Source organism: Zonotrichia albicollis, chromosome 4 (assembly GCF_047830755.1).
Source record: "Zonotrichia albicollis isolate bZonAlb1 chromosome 4, bZonAlb1.hap1, whole genome shotgun sequence".
Classification (NCBI taxonomy): Eukaryota; Metazoa; Chordata; class Aves; order Passeriformes; family Passerellidae; genus Zonotrichia; species Zonotrichia albicollis.
The window spans coordinates 34,077,505-34,092,450 of NC_133822.1; the positions used below are offsets into that span (position 1 = coordinate 34,077,505).

Genomic DNA, 14,946 nt, shown 5'->3' on the forward strand with positions numbered 1-14,946 from the left:
TGTAATTACCAGAGGACAAAGTAAGACTTCCCCATTATATCCATGTGTGTGTATGTATTGTTTAATTTATTTAAAACAAGCAATTCCATGAGCATTGGAGATATTGTAAAAGGAACTGTTATTTTGGCCCCAATGTCCAGTTTCTGTCTTTATTCCCAGCTTCTTCTTTTGCCCCCTGTGACCCTACATCTCCTGCTAGTTCAGAGCTGTGCCTGTGCTGGCTGCTCCCTCAGCAAGCTGAATCCTAAGTGCCTTTTCCTTGGTATAAGTGCTGGTGCCAGCCCCTCCTATCTAGCTTCAGGATTTGTTTTATTTTTATAGTAACAATATTTAATATTACTTAAAGTAATATTTAATAGTCTTACTTATACCAGAAGAATGAAAAGTCAATTATATCAAGCTTGTTTCTTCAGAGAGCTAGAAAAAAGATTTTAAGGTATTGGGTTGCACCCAAATTATTTTTCTCATGAAAGATCAATGAGATTTTTGAAACGGGGAGTTTTATTCAAAGCACCCAAACATAGTCAGACTTCTGTTCTAATTCACAGTCTTTATTTTTAACTTTAATAAGAACAGGTTTCAAACATTCTGTCCAAAAAGTAGAAAATGCTAAATAAAAACATGAACATTATCTAGGCAAGATAAAAATGTTTAAAAACGTATTCTTAAAACTACTTGTTCCTCTACAGTACATGAAAATCCGTCAAGTTCTTGAGCTGTTGTTCCTCCCACTGCCTTTTCCATCTATATATGTCAATTTTATAACTGAGTTTATTCCAGTTCTGTTGCATTTCACACTGTTAAATTCTACCACTTAGACACTCTCTTTGAAATAAATTAAGAAAGAATATATTCATTCCCATGTGAAAGGACAGGTTTGATTTTCACAAAAGACAGGAAAAAGATTCTAAGAACAATTCACAATCTAATGGCTTAAATCTTTGTGTCCTAGAGGTTCTACTGAAAAACAAAAATCCTAAATGACCAAAATTTTAGTTCAGTAAAACTGAACTGTACAAAGTCCATCCTATTTTCTCCCAAAATATCTTAAATATCTCCCAAAAGCTACAAATGCAGCCAGGTAGTTGTCGACCTTTCACAAATCTTCATCCCAACTGCCCAGCTGGTTTTAAGCTGTACATTTATCATTTTTTTACCTATTCTTTGGCATCCCCAATCCCTCCAGCAGTTATTGCAAATGTGGCTTCATTTTCAGGCATCTCAGGGCTGGGAGAAAAAGAAACAAAAAACTTGTGTGTTTCTCCATGTAAAATGCAGTTGTGAAACAGTCTCCAAAGTGTTGTGATATTGTGGGTGTGAGCAACCTGGAATACCTCAGTGCCTTTATACCTATGTGCACACTGTAGAACGTGATTGATATCATCAGGATCAGAAAATGTGACATTATTGTGTCAGGAAAACTTAGGAATTTAACATGTTCAGAATTTTCCTGCCAAAGGACTACCGATCCTACCAAAGTATTTGATGGTTTTCATTAAGTGCTGAGCATCTAGTAGGATTTATGATGAAAGATGCTGTTATTTAATGTATGCAATGTGCAAGACAACTTTAATTAGTTGTTTAATCTGTTAATTAGTTTGTCCTTTCAGATTTTCTCCCAGTGTACCATCCAGAAAGCTTCAATACCTTGAAATTTGTCACCTTCCCTCCTGTTTACCTGTCGTAGATCTTTGCAATACGCAGCTCCCCTCTCCCTTTCCTCAGACTGATCCTGGTAGTTGAAGCATGAGCAAGGATGTGGCCCCCAATGGGCTTTTTTGGGTCTGCCTGAAAGCTGAATTAGCAAGAAAATTGTGGTGATTCACTGTGCAAATTCCAGAGGTTAATACCATGATTAACTGTCAGACTGAGCCCTATTCAACTCAATAACGAATAATCAATAGGGAAATACATTAGACTTTTGCACACTTGTCTCAAATGTTCAATGCTGGCATCATTTTCCTGCCATTAAATTCAAGAGGCTCAAGAAATACACACCTTAAATATCACATAAAGCTGCTCCAAAGGAAAATGTGGTGCTTTTTCAATATTTTTATAGCTCATTTTCTTTGTTTAAGTCACGGTAAAATCACACCACCACAGCAGGCAGCAGATAAACATAAAAAGGCTTATTCCAAAACTGAGAGAAACTTCCAGAGGTCATTTATGTAGGAATTCCTAATAACACAGGGAACAATGACCAATCTGATCTTTCATTTCAGTGCCTCTTGCACCTTACTACCTCAGTTCTCGTTTCTGTTAAATACATAATACAAAATACAGGAATTTTTTTAAAAGAGAGAGAAAAAGTATCTTACGTCATAGTTGCTCCTGGGTCAGCAGTCATCTGGTTGGTCACAAACACAGCCACATTATATTCTGCAAGAGAAGACATTGCAAAGAAGCTAGACTTCTTCCAATTAGAGTTCCAAAATATTCTCTCATCCGTGGTAAAAGCAAGGTTTCTGCTGAAGCATTTCAAATTTCAAATGAATGAGAAGAAAATATTCTTTATGACTGATGGTTGCAGTTAATCAGGACACAGCCTAGATTTGCTCTTGCATGGCTTCAGCTGTAATACACCAAAAATGAGTCCTTTTCACAATTCCAGTGAGCAAGTCTTTCTCAGTTCCCATCTATTCTCTGCACATTGGCTCCTTGCCCTAAGCTCCCTCTCCTTCCCTTTCTCTGTTTGCTTTTTTCTTTTTTTCACTTCAGGAAAAAAGCATTTATTCATTCCTGATCAACATTTCTGAGACATTCCAAAGAGAAAGAACTCCATTCACCCTGTGATCATCCCTCAAAGCATTGCAAAGTACTGAGAAAGTGGCAAGAGGCATGGCTTTTTAATTCTCTATGCCTTCATCCTCTTTTCTTTCTTTCTTTTGTTGAAATTTGGGGAAGACAATTACTGAGTATTTGTCCAGTTCTACAACTTATTATCTCATTTAGGGCCTGACAGTATTTCTAGAAAAACTCTAAATGTTGGAAAGTCCATAAGTTTTCTCAATCTGTCATCTTGAAATAATATATTATCAGTTTGCTCTTTTTGGTAACTGACAGAGGTGTCAAGTGAGGAAAGATCCCTGGGCTAGAGCCTGGTTGATAATACACCTGGACTACTAAGTGGTTGTGCTACCAGCAGCTACTGGTAGTGACTTCAGCCCATGTTTTCCAAATCTTGCCATGTTTCCCATACCTTCTGATATTTTTTGGAGCCTTGACAACATCTGAGCCAGTTTCTGTTGTCGTTCGGCCAACTCTCCGCGACCACTGAAATCCACACGGAAAAGTGCCATTATGGAGTCAATGATCTGCATTGTAATCATGCTGGGTAAGTAAATATAGTGAAAGAAAACAGGAACACTTATTCTGAGAACAGTAAGCATACAGAAGTCTTATACCAATAACTTGAAGATACCAGCTTCCTCATGGAACTTGGCTGCTACATAGTCAAGCAATTCCATCTGATGCTCACCTAGTGGGAAGCAGTTACCAAGAAAAATTAGGACCAGAAAGAACTCTGAAAGAACAAAAGCCTGAACTTCAAAATTCCACTTTCAATGTCTGCACTGGTTATTTGTTCATTGCCAGCAGTTTTAAATCCAGTGCCCAGTAACAATCTACTTTGCAGTTTTTTCTCACCCATCTCACAAAACTTCTTTGTGAAAATCCTCACTCTGCATGAAGACAACTTTTTGTTAAGAACTGAAAATCAATATATACATTTAAATTTAATTTGAAATAAATGACACACAGAAAATGTTTTAATAATTTATGTTTATATTGCATTCTTAAAGAAGTCTTATTTCAAAATTTCTTGACGTTTTAAAGCGGTGTCTTGTGATAGAGAGTGTGTTGAGCTGTTAGTAAACTGAGAGCTGTTAATAAACTGAGAACTATTAAAATGGAAAGAGAGAGAGCAAAAACTGAGAGGAGAAAAGCCTAGCTATCATGCCAATTGCAGAAATGGCCTTACTGGTGTATGCACGTGCATAGAGCACGTTGTCAAGCACTGCCTCGTGGTCCACATTGAAGCGATCCGCAATGTCACGCAGGCGATCCGGTCGGCTGGCATGAGTCAGAGTTAAGGGTTTCTCCTAGTGCAAACCATGCTCTGAAAATAATAAACTCCATTCCAAAATAGGACTATGGGGGGAAAAAAAAGAAGAATATTTATTTTAGTCCTAGAGAAGACTGACTTTTTGTCTTCAGGCTGTCCCACGTACCCTAAAGATAGTTTAGGGCTCACGATGGTAATTGTTTTGTGTTTAGGGTTTGAGGCGAGGGGGTTGACATATGGATATCTGTGCTCTAGGAATTTAGCAAAACCTGTTTATACACAGTCTACTGCAAATGTGAAGTGTTAAAAATAGTGTTTAGTACTTAGATAAATTTATCTTGAAGAGAAAAGCTGCTATAACCTGTAGGAGGCCTACTAGATCGCAAAAACACAAAACCCCCAAAAACAAACAAACAAAAAAAACCCCAGTTAAAATAAAATCCAATTCCTAACTAATTTTTTCAGGTTGGATTACATGAAATGACAAAAGAAAAACACTTCCTTGTGGGCCACTACACTCTGTGCTCTCCACGATTTCTGTGCCCCTCATGTTTTACATGTATGAAGCTTCCTTATGACTAACTAAAGTGCATTAACTTTCCAGTTCATCACACCTGTAGCTTTTAACAGTCAAAAAGATACAAAGTGTTTTCAGTATCAATGAAGATAATCTTTCCACCTGTGTAGCCATTTGGTCCTGGGAGCTGAGCTGTCACTACAGAGAAGCATACAAGATTAAAATGAAAAAGCAGGAAAAATATTTTCTTACTCCATCTATCATTATTTTTTTAAAAAAATACAACTGTTTATTCATATCACAAAAACTGTCAGTTTTTATCAATGTGAAAATCAGGAGTATCTTGTCTTACTGCCATCTTGAGAATAAGCTCAACCCACTTTTCTTGAATGCAGATCAGATGAGATTTAAGTGATGGTGTCAAAACTGTTTTACTCAGTACCATCACTTAAATCTGTGTATTTTAGGGATATTATTAGTGAGTTCTTACACACAAAGCCTCCTCTTAATCCTCTGCCCAAATTAATTCTATTGACTTAGTAGGCACTTTTTCCAGCTGTAGCTACTATGATCAAAAATTCTTTGGATATGAATTTTTCCTGATATGCAAATAGTTGCTGATTGTGGATTTAGTCTCTTTGGAGTGAATAAGCTAAAATACTCAATCCAGTTGTAATCATTCATGCAAAAGGGTATGACTCTGCTGACCATTACACTGTACTAACCAGAGGCCTTGTTTTTCCAGAACATGCCATATTTCACTTTAGAATATAGGGGTATAATTTAATAGAAATTGCCTACCCAGTGTCTGGTAATTCCAGCAGCATTAACAGTTACATAAGTTACTGTTTACTTCTGTTTACACATTGAGAGAGATCTCTGGGAAATCAGCGTCCTGCTGGTTTTGGCACTGCCCAAATATGGTGGCTGCCAAAGTCTGTTTATCCAGTCACTGACAGCCAGTAGTACCCTTTCAGAATGTCATATTCAGCAAAACCTCTTGAGACCAGGACAGTCAAAGAATTGCTGAGGAAAAAAATTTGCCTCTGCCCTTTTCTGAGCAATGCCCCATCTACATGTGACACATATTTGTGCTCTGCTTTTCCAGATGGTGTGTTTCATTGGTTTATCTAAGACAGCCTATTAACTTCCTCTCCTTATGGCAAAACCTTAATGGATGTGGGCAGTATCAAAAAGTAACAATTTGTATGAATTCTCTACTCAAACACGGTTTATGGAGGTAAGAGTCACCAAGGTCTGTTTAACTGTATTCGTAAAAATAAAAGATTCTGACTTTTCTCTATGTGTTTAATTCTGCTACAGTGGTAAACAATGGATTCACTGAGAAGAAACATCATTCTGTTTTAAGGTGTTGTACCTACCACAAAGAGTGTGAGATAGTTGGGTTTTGCCTGTCCGGAACTCTGTTAAATAAAGAGAAGGGAAAAAAAGAGTCAGGGTTTCTTTTTCCAAGTTTGACAGATTCAGGAATTACTGCAGTTAGAAACTCTTACTTACAAAATTCACCTCAATCTCTACCTGTTAAAATCATTTAACCTCAATTTCTAAATCATATTCTGTGCAGGAGAAATGTGTTACATGAAAAGCAAAATCTGAAGTGCTTTAATTTGATCGTGCTTGACTGCTGAAGTCATTCTCTTGTGTGTGGAAGTTAAAACCATATGGCACCTGTGGAAAAGTGATAATGGGGGGGCGGGGTGGGAAAGAAATGGTTGATTCCATTAACCTAGCCCAGTTTCATTTCCAGTAAAATGATCAAGGAGAAGCTTACAAGTTTGTTAATCTCATTCTACCAAAACACATTAGCCCCCAGTTTGTCTTCTAAAGGGAAGAGTACTTTGTTTTATGAACTCTTGTTGCTGAAGTGTCAAGCACCAACTAATTATGTGTACTGTAACAGTAGCTTAATTGTAATTTCAAAATCTATATAAAGTGCAGTGTACCTTAAGTGCATAACTAAAATACCTTTAGTGGCAATTTTGTTACACTGCATCAGGGAGAACTCTGGCATGTTAGTAATAGTCTTAGTAATGCTATGTTGTGCTGAATCAGCATGCCCAGTAATGATTACTCAGCTCAAACTTAGTCTGCAAGCAAATGAAGAGGAAAAATGGGAAAACATAAAGAGAAGTGGATTATTGCTTCTTGCACACATGCAGATACTCATCTTTATAACTACAATGGGGTAAACTTGATAGAAGTAATCCAAGTTGAATTAAAATCCAAATTAAGTTGCAATTCTTTGTTTGGTAATACTCATTTAATGTGGTTCTCTCACCTCCAAAGGCCTCGGTGATTGCCATGCTTTCAATTCCACCACCCAGAAGCTTACTACAGAAAGGGAGAGGTTATGATCAAAAAAATCACAAGAGGAAAATAAAACAGAGACATTTTTACTACTTTAAGGAAAGTAATTTCTGCCCCAAAGCCCCTCACTTGATGCATTAAGTGCAGGGTACTAAATGATCATTGATTCATAAAAAATTAACTCTGTCTTTACCTCCCTTTTTGTGTGCAAGGAAAGATTGATACAAACTATTACTGGAAAGAAAGAAGAGAAAATAATATTTGAAAATAACATTCCATGAAAATATCTCAAGGGAGGACTTGAAGACTTGCAATTTTGACCTCAAACCTGCAGATTATTTTCATAAGCAAAAAAATTATACAGTCAAGATTTCTAGATGCCAAATATTTATTTACAGTGACTGTACAAAGTCCAGTTTCCTCTCATAAAAGGAGTTGGTTTTGGTGCTTACTGATGTAGACTTCTTTAGGGCAGCACTAACTCCAAAGGCAAGGGGAATCTATGTGTCCTAGCTGAGTATTTATTCCCTTATATTTCTGTTTCTCATTAAAGACAATTAAATGATCATTGGGAACATTTGGATGAAGGAAGGATATAAAAGATAAGCTTACTCAAATTCTTGACTGCCAGTGGAAATATGAAATACCATCTTCCGTTTTTCACTGTACTCAAAGGCAGTGAGGAAGCCTGGTTCCTAGGGAAGACCAAAGAGAACATGAGAGGTTTATTTTAGCTTTAACCTGAAGTTGAAAGTGCAATATCCCACCCAAATATCTTCTTTTCCCCCTTGCCTCATTCCCCCTGGGTTGGGCATAAAAAACACCACAGCATTCGTCTGGTTGTTGTGGAGTATAAAGTATTATGCCTTAGAGTAACAGGCAGAATAATTTTCAAAATTATTTTGATGATGCTAAGAGAAATCTTGGACAGCATTTTGGAGAGGCCAGCATAAGTTCAAACTCTCAGGAAAGTGACTGGCTTACAACAAGCTTGTTTGCAGCTTCTTTAATCTTGTCCACTTTGGCCTCTGAGAGCCCCTTCACATTGCACAGTGCCCTTCTTGTGGTCATCTGGATTCCTTTGATTGTGCAAATCCCAGCTGCCTTCAGCTTTTTAATATCTGCTACATTCTGCAAAGAAATTTCCCTTTTGTGAGTACTCAGGACAGTTAACAACTAGAAGGTGAAATAAACCTTAGTGAAATATTTTATGTTCATATGCCTGTGTTTTTGCCAGGAAAGAAACAGATTTACAGTAAACTCTTCATTGTGTAGTTTGTGACACCAACAAAACTAAATTTTGAGTAACAGTGGTGTGAGGGATCATGGTGCAGAGAGCAGCTTCTGGTGGTTTTGAGAGAAAGATGTCTGGGTATTTACTCCTCCCCTTTCAGTGTCAGTTTTTCCAGATCAATGCTGATAGTAAAGAAACAGTGCAGAATTATTTCAGATAGTGTGGACCTTGGACACCCTAGAACACAGTCTGTCCTTGGTCCCTCAGCACAGATAATCTGTAAACCAGATAATCTGGTGGTGGAGGGGTGGGAGCTGATTCACAAGGATCACTGGAAACTGAGTCTAACTGCTGTGCTGTTTCAGCATGTCCAGTTTAAAACACATGTCCTGCAGATCTGAGGGACACTTTGGGATGGACTGAGCTACTCCTTTTTCATAAACTGGGAACAGCACAACTTCAGACAGCACCCTACTGACATATTTTACCTTCCTTCACCTCATTTTATGACTCTGACATCACTGGAAATGTAAAAGCAAGAACAGATTACTCACAAGAAAACATACTATGTGAAAGGTGTGGGATAATACATCAATTTGCCATTTCTGTTCAAGATTTTTCTTTGAAAAAAACCTATGAACTGGACATATAATCTATTTAGAGTGTGTGGGTACATTGAGCATAAGAAGAGAGGGGGGGTTGTGTGAGAAATTAGTCATGTTTATTTCAAAGCTTATTTCTCATCCTGTGATACGTGTGTGACACTCAGCAGAGGCTGAGGGGTAACAGCACCTTAAATCCTACCAAACACTTTGGATCACCGAATCACAGCCTCAGTTGTTCTAATTCTGATTCTCTTTCTGGGCACACTGGCATATCCAGTAAATATTTTTCTCTCTACTCCTTGAAAAAAAATTCTAAATCCACAAAAATTGTTTCTCCAGGTAAATGAATTTAACATATAGCAGTCATCCTATGTTTGCACAAAGCTTTTAGGTGGCACAGCTGAGACCAAAAACTTCCTCTGAGGTGTGGGAATAACAACTTGCAAGAAAGAAAAGAAATTGATGGAAAGGAGCAGAAAACATTTACAACCCCAGAAGAACAGCCTAAGTCGTTATTTTTGGTTTTCAAACTTTCATCCATTTGTATCCTTCAGTGAATGGCATGCCTTGTTTCATACTGAGAGGGCAGTACAGCTCCCTTCCAGCTCAGGTCACACTCTTTGATCAACTTGCTACATTTTTTAAGCAATAATTTGTTTATTTTTCCAATGTTGACCCATAGTTTGAGCTCCCAACCATGTGATCCTTCTTCAGAACTATCTTTAAAACTGCCAGTGAATTGCTAATAAAAACAATTGCCAACAATTGCACTGCTGACATGGTCAGCACAGTAACTGCAGTGCTGACTAATGATGAGTCACTGTGATACGTCCTTCCCAATTTTATCTGTCTGTAGTCACTTTTATTAAATCTCACATTACTTCACACAAACCCAACTTTTTATTCCGCTTCTATAACTCTGATTATAACAGGATTCCAATCCATGAGCCAGTCTCCTAGATAAACATATAATAATTGCAATTAAAATAAACAGGTGATGTTTATGTGATGATGGTAGCAATGATAGAAATTCACATTTGATGAAGAGAACTAACCACTTATTTCTCTAGCTACTAATATTTTCCACACTCCTACTCTACCCCCTGTGCTAGCATGCTGAAAATAGTATAGTAACAATTGTCACAGTGTAATTTCACAGGCACCAAAAATGCAGGAGTAATTACAAAGATTGGCAGGAACAGGAAATAATCTATCACACAGTTTTCAAATAAATTAGCAAGCAGTTGGTTTTTCAAGAGTGCTAGGTGCTAAATACTTTGAGTATCTTGACACTTTATTTAGGAATCTGATGTGAATGAGATTTTCTAAAAATCTGTCTTATCACCAAAGGCAAAATTTGTCTCCACTGACTGAGTTAGAACTTACTGCAAGGAGGAATTTCAGTTATTTGCATCAATGTGTATACAATTTTGGAAACAATCTTACAGTAGCTTTTGAGGGACAATTCTGTGTGATCAAGTGATTGCTAATACTTACAATTCCATGCTTCTGCAGCAGGTCAATATCCTGAAAAAAGGACTCCTAAACAAAATTGCAGAAAAAAATAGATGTTGCTTTTTCTTGTTATTACATGTATCTCAATATGTGACTGTTTCAGATTTGTAAACATTTATTGACTTTTTACAAATAATACATAGCTTGTTGGATAACTGAAATAAGCAAGGCCATAGTGAACTAAAAAGACCTACATGTTTCCTATCATCTTCTCCATAAAGTGTATCTTCACAGGCAATTAATCCTCTGCTGTGCTAATAAAACTTGTGTTAGCACCATCATAATTGCAGCTTTTCTACCATAATTTCTCACACTTTTCGTGCTGATGATCATTCTTCAGCAGCAAAAAATTAACTGATAGTCCCTTTGGATTTAATACAGAAGTGTAAAATATGATGAAATAATGATAATCCCATTAAAAACCGTGCACAGCTTTTGAAAGGTTAATGAAGATTACTTGAAGAGCCAGGCTGTACAGGGACATGGGGAATGAGATTTTCTTGGTAGTAGACTGGAACAAAATTTTAAATGCATTGAACTCCCTGATGGTTTTTGGGGACCTCCTGTCCCTCCACGGGTTTCTTAAGACTCTCAAAACACCTTTGAACATTTGCTGCATGTAGTTTACAAACAATAACAAATTTACCTCATCATCCTGGTATCCTGGTTCTTCTTGGACTACTTGATCCTCCATGGCCTTCATTGTGAAAGAGCACGCAATAAAGTATTGATCACTAGTGGGAAATGCAAACAAAGAGAGTCATGAGGAGGCAATAAATGAGTGAATGTCTGTAAAAGGACTTTTAAAAAGTCCTTGAACTACAGAAACATGTCAGTATGACATCATATATGGATTTAAATTTGGATTCTGCTTCCAATTCTTCATTATCTGACCTACCAGGCCAAAAGGAGAAAATCTATGGCTTTACATTCAGACAAACCAGTTTGGCTAGAAAGGGCTTCATAGGTATCAGGAAAAGAGATCTCATTCCCTTGTGAGAATCTTGGGTCAGAGATGAGTTTTGGAGGTGGGAACATTTAAAATGAATTAGCACTAGTGGAATTTATTCTGGTAAGAATGCTAAAGGCAGTCTGTGTTTTTATATCAAAAGTCAAAATAGTTGCAGACGGAATGGACAATGGCAAGGCAATGAAACAGCTCAGCCTCTCCATCTTTATGTGACAGAAAACCCACAAAACAGTGCTGAGAAGGCTACAACTTCTTAGTGATGTATCTTGAGAGCAGACTTTTAAAGCTGTATTTGTTTTGAAGTTCTTGCTGAGGTTCAAAATGACCAATAAATGCTGAACACGTGCAGGTAATGGCTCTAAGGAGTATGTTTGCATGGAGAGAACAAAAGAAGGGTAATAAAAACCTGGAACTTTTATTGTGCAAACCTATATACAGAGAGCTCATTTCATGTTTTTTCATGGTTAACTTGCCATGTCTGTACTCCAGCACAGCTTCACTGCCCTCTTTATGTGACTTGCTATAAGCAAGGCCTAGAAATGGAATAGGCACTTAGTGACGCCATGGTTCAATGAGCAAAGTGTGACCTCCTTAAATCTTATGAATGCAAGAATAGTGAATACAAAGTAGTTCCTTAGAAACATGATCTTATAACCAAACTACTCTATCATTTTTGTGGCTTTGTAAATGGGTTAAATTGCTTCTGTTTAAATTGTGAGTTTACACTTGGGTGTTCTAGCTCTGGATGATCAAAAGTTTTGTAGACCACCACATCAAAATGTGTGCATATATTTATTTGCTCATTTGTTAACAAAATCCACAAACTATAAGATGGGCTATGTCTAACAAAGGTTGGGATAGTTTAAGCTAAATATCTGCAAAAGGCCTTTTTTTTCAGCTTGTAAATGGATACTAATTTGCTTGCAAGAATCTTGTGTACATAGAGGCTGGCTAAGAAAGGAACAGGATATCAGAATTTCAGAATTATCTTACTCTGTTAGCATTTAATGGAAACATTCTTATAAAATCAGTTGTTTCTGATAGTGTCATGGTATATTTAATTTCTGTTTCAGAACTCTGACAATTATGGAGTGACAAATCGTGCCTTCACATAATTACAGCAAAACACTAATTAAAAGATACTTTGGGAGATTTGAAAAATTCTCTAGCTCCAAATACCGAAGGAAGAAAAACAAGTAGTGCAAGAGGCATTAAAACTATATTACAATCTCCTTCTTCATTAGAAACATCCTCACAAAATGCACACAATTCTGCCCTTCAACCACCACTGAGCAGGTTATGGGATTGTTCTCCTGCTCCCCATCCTTAGGCATTTGGCATCACACAGCAGAAAAATGAGGCAGACCCAGACCTGTGCCTTCCTGCAGGCTATTAGGGAAAATGGAGAAATTATACCTCACCCTATTAAAAGCTTTAGGTACGAAAAAAATCCTCCTGCTTAGTGTTGTCCTGCTGCTGGTATGTGTTGGCACACCTGAAGGATTCCAGTCACCACTGCCTGCAGTGAAGCAGAAAAAAGGGTGAAAGTCTGAGACAACTGAGCAACTCCATGAAAAACCACCAACAATCTTGTGCCACCTCAAATACCCAAGGACAGGTGAGCAAGACCTGGATACCGCGGTGTCCTTCCAGCCTGCGGGTGTGACAGGACCCCGCAATTCCCCCTGGCCTTGGGCGGGCAGAAAGTGGCAGCAGAGCTCGGCTCCCCGGGCCGGGCCCGATCCGACCTGCCCCAAGGAACCTCATGGCGCGACCTCACATCTGTTGCCTCAGAGGAAAATAACTGATTAATCGCCAACAACACACAGATTTATTCGGCTTTTCTTTGCCAGCTGCCTCCTCATGAGATGTACATTTCTGTTCCCAAAGGGCGAGGGACCGCTGAATCTCCCTCCCCCCGCAAAGCACCGTAATTCCCCATCAAAATCAGAACAGTAATTAAATCCCCAGCTCATGCCCGGCAGCTCCCGGGGAGAAGGTGGGTGAAGTACCCGGGGCGGAGGCGCCGAGCCCGCCACAGCCGCCCGCCTCGCTCCTCCTGAGGGCACGGCCCGGCCGCCTTCCCGCCGGCGGCGCGGGGCGGGGCCCTGGGGCGCCATGAGGGGGGCGCGGGCCCTTCCCTCACCCGCCCCGCGCTGAAAGACGCCTCAGTCTCCGTCTTCAGTCAGTCCATCGCCCGTGGTTTATCGGCTACTGTAATCGCTGTCTGTCCGGAATATCGCATTGCCCTCGCTCCACAGCTGGGAAAGGCAGCATTAGTTAGCACCGCTTTGGTTTGGAAGGCATTTAGCTCAACGCAGCTCTGCCTTTTGTTTTTCCAGGGTGCCGCTCACGCATCTTCCTCAGCAAGGCACACACGGCGGTTTTGGATTGGATGGCCAAAACCTGTCAGAGAGCTGGAAGAGAAGTGACTTGCCTGGAGTCACAGGACAAGAAAATGAGCCTGAGTCATACACATGACTTAATCTGCCATTTTAAAAGGATGGAAAAGGTGCTTTTTAGGATATGAACACTTGTGTGAGACATCTGCAGGCTTCTTGGAGGCAGTATTTGGAAAGCAATCGCCCGTTTTAGCTCGCCTCTGGTGGCACAGTTGGTACGGGCTTGCATGTCAAGGAGACATCGCATCTCCTGCGAGCAGCAGGAGTTCCTGGCTGCCCCTTGTGTGGGCTTGGAATGGCAGAAGGGATTGGAGCAGCATTTCAGCCTGTTCCAAGGGGCTTGTGAAAACTTCCCCACCCTCTGCCTGGGGGAGGTTAAGGGCACCTTTCCCAAGCCGTTTCTTAGCCAAGTCAGAAAACAAGCAACGAAACCCAGGGCCCTGTGCCATCATCTGCACACCACGGGAGTGCTCGCAGGGTCTCCATTTGAAACATCGAGCAATTTCTCTAAGTACCAAAAAGTCCAATCCTGGAAGCCCAAGGCTTTGTCTGTACAGAGGAAGTGGCTGGCACAGCTTTTGAAAACCACATTATTCCACAAGAGTTATTCCAGGAGAGCACTTAGGCAGACAGCCCTTTAAAGGTGAATTCCTTCACAAAGTACGTCTTTATTCCAGAACAGAATGAAGAGGATGACCCTTCTGGTGCTGCTGAGTGGCTCTGCAGCAGAAAATACCTCACTCTGTAAACAGCCTTCCCTTCATTATACTTTTAGTTTGTGAAATGGTTCTCAGAAAGGTCAATGAATGCACAGAATTTTAAGACCATTTCCCACTCCAAAGAGCTACTTTGGGCAATAAATTACATTCTGCACCTTCAAAACATTGTGTGATCATTAATTGCTCATTTGGCTTCCACCTGGTGTTGTACACTAAATGAGCCCATACTGTAGATGCATCCCTCCGTCTTCTCCTTCCATTTTGCAGGTTCTGCTGCTGACCAATGCATCTCCATCCCCGAGGGATGTACTGGAATGAGACACACCACTGTGATATGCATTTCCTCACACTCGAGATCTTGTACCTGTTTGGACAAGAACCAAGTCAAACCATTACCATAAAATATTAAGTATCCAGCTGATTTTTTCTTTTCATCCTCACAAACTTAATCCATAGTTGCAATAGAGAAATCATGAGGGGTTTTGTTGTTGTTGGGGTTTTGTTTTCCATCACTGGTCAGAGCTAAGATGAGCTGCAAAAGCTCTGTGCATACAATGGGTCTCAGGGTAGGAGTGGCAAAATATCAGATCAGC

At 39.4% G+C, this 14,946-nt stretch overlaps 1 protein-coding gene and 1 long non-coding RNA gene across 8 annotated transcripts; one reads left to right on the forward strand and one right to left on the reverse strand.

The window, feature by feature from the left end:
• Positions 1 to 1,087: 1,087 nt before the first annotated feature.
• DMC1 (DNA meiotic recombinase 1) lies at positions 1,088 to 13,518 on the reverse strand. 6 transcript variants are annotated; one of them, XM_074539388.1, is made up of 16 exons: positions 13,379 to 13,504; positions 12,862 to 13,014; positions 12,654 to 12,751; positions 10,909 to 10,996; positions 10,245 to 10,289; positions 7,893 to 8,039; positions 7,521 to 7,603; positions 6,880 to 6,932; positions 5,963 to 6,004; positions 4,706 to 4,778; positions 3,980 to 4,071; positions 3,405 to 3,478; positions 3,200 to 3,314; positions 2,319 to 2,379; positions 1,679 to 1,795; positions 1,088 to 1,227 (listed from the first exon to the last, which is right to left on the reverse strand). In XM_074539388.1, the coding sequence occupies exons 4-16, from the start codon at positions 10,963 to 10,965 to the stop codon at positions 1,158 to 1,160; spliced, it is 1,029 nt and encodes a 342-aa protein (XP_074395489.1). In that variant the 5' UTR covers positions 10,966 to 10,996; positions 12,654 to 12,751; positions 12,862 to 13,014; positions 13,379 to 13,504; the 3' UTR covers positions 1,088 to 1,157. The 6 variants fall into 6 exon arrangements, with proteins under 6 accessions (XP_074395489.1, XP_074395488.1, XP_005488680.1 ...); XM_074539387.1 differs by having other exon boundaries at positions 13,245 to 13,413; XM_005488623.4 differs by lacking the exon at positions 12,862 to 13,014 and having other exon boundaries at positions 13,379 to 13,518.
• Positions 1,789 to 13,706, forward strand: LOC141728792 (uncharacterized). 2 transcript variants are annotated; one of them, XR_012580013.1, is made up of 3 exons: positions 1,789 to 5,820; positions 12,306 to 12,850; positions 13,575 to 13,706. It is a non-coding gene; the product is annotated as an uncharacterized LOC141728792 (long non-coding RNA). The 2 variants fall into 2 exon arrangements; XR_012580012.1 differs by lacking the exon at positions 13,575 to 13,706 and having other exon boundaries at positions 12,306 to 13,512.
• The last annotated feature ends 1,240 nt before the right edge of the window (positions 13,707 to 14,946 follow it).

Bases quoted from the DNA above. Each gene is read 5' to 3' on its own strand.
- DMC1 (XM_005488623.4), bottom strand. From the start codon at position 10,965: ATGAAGGCCATGGAGGATCAAGTAGTCCAAGAAGAACCAGGATACCAG. The intron at 1,796-2,318 runs GTAAGATACTTT...TTGCTAATTCAG, and splicing joins GACCCAGGAGCAACTATGAC to CTTTCAGGCAGACCCAAAAA. The intron at 1,228-1,678 runs GTAAACAGGAGG...TTTTTCTCCCAG, and splicing joins ATTGCAAAGATCTACGACAG to CCCTGAGATGCCTGAAAATG.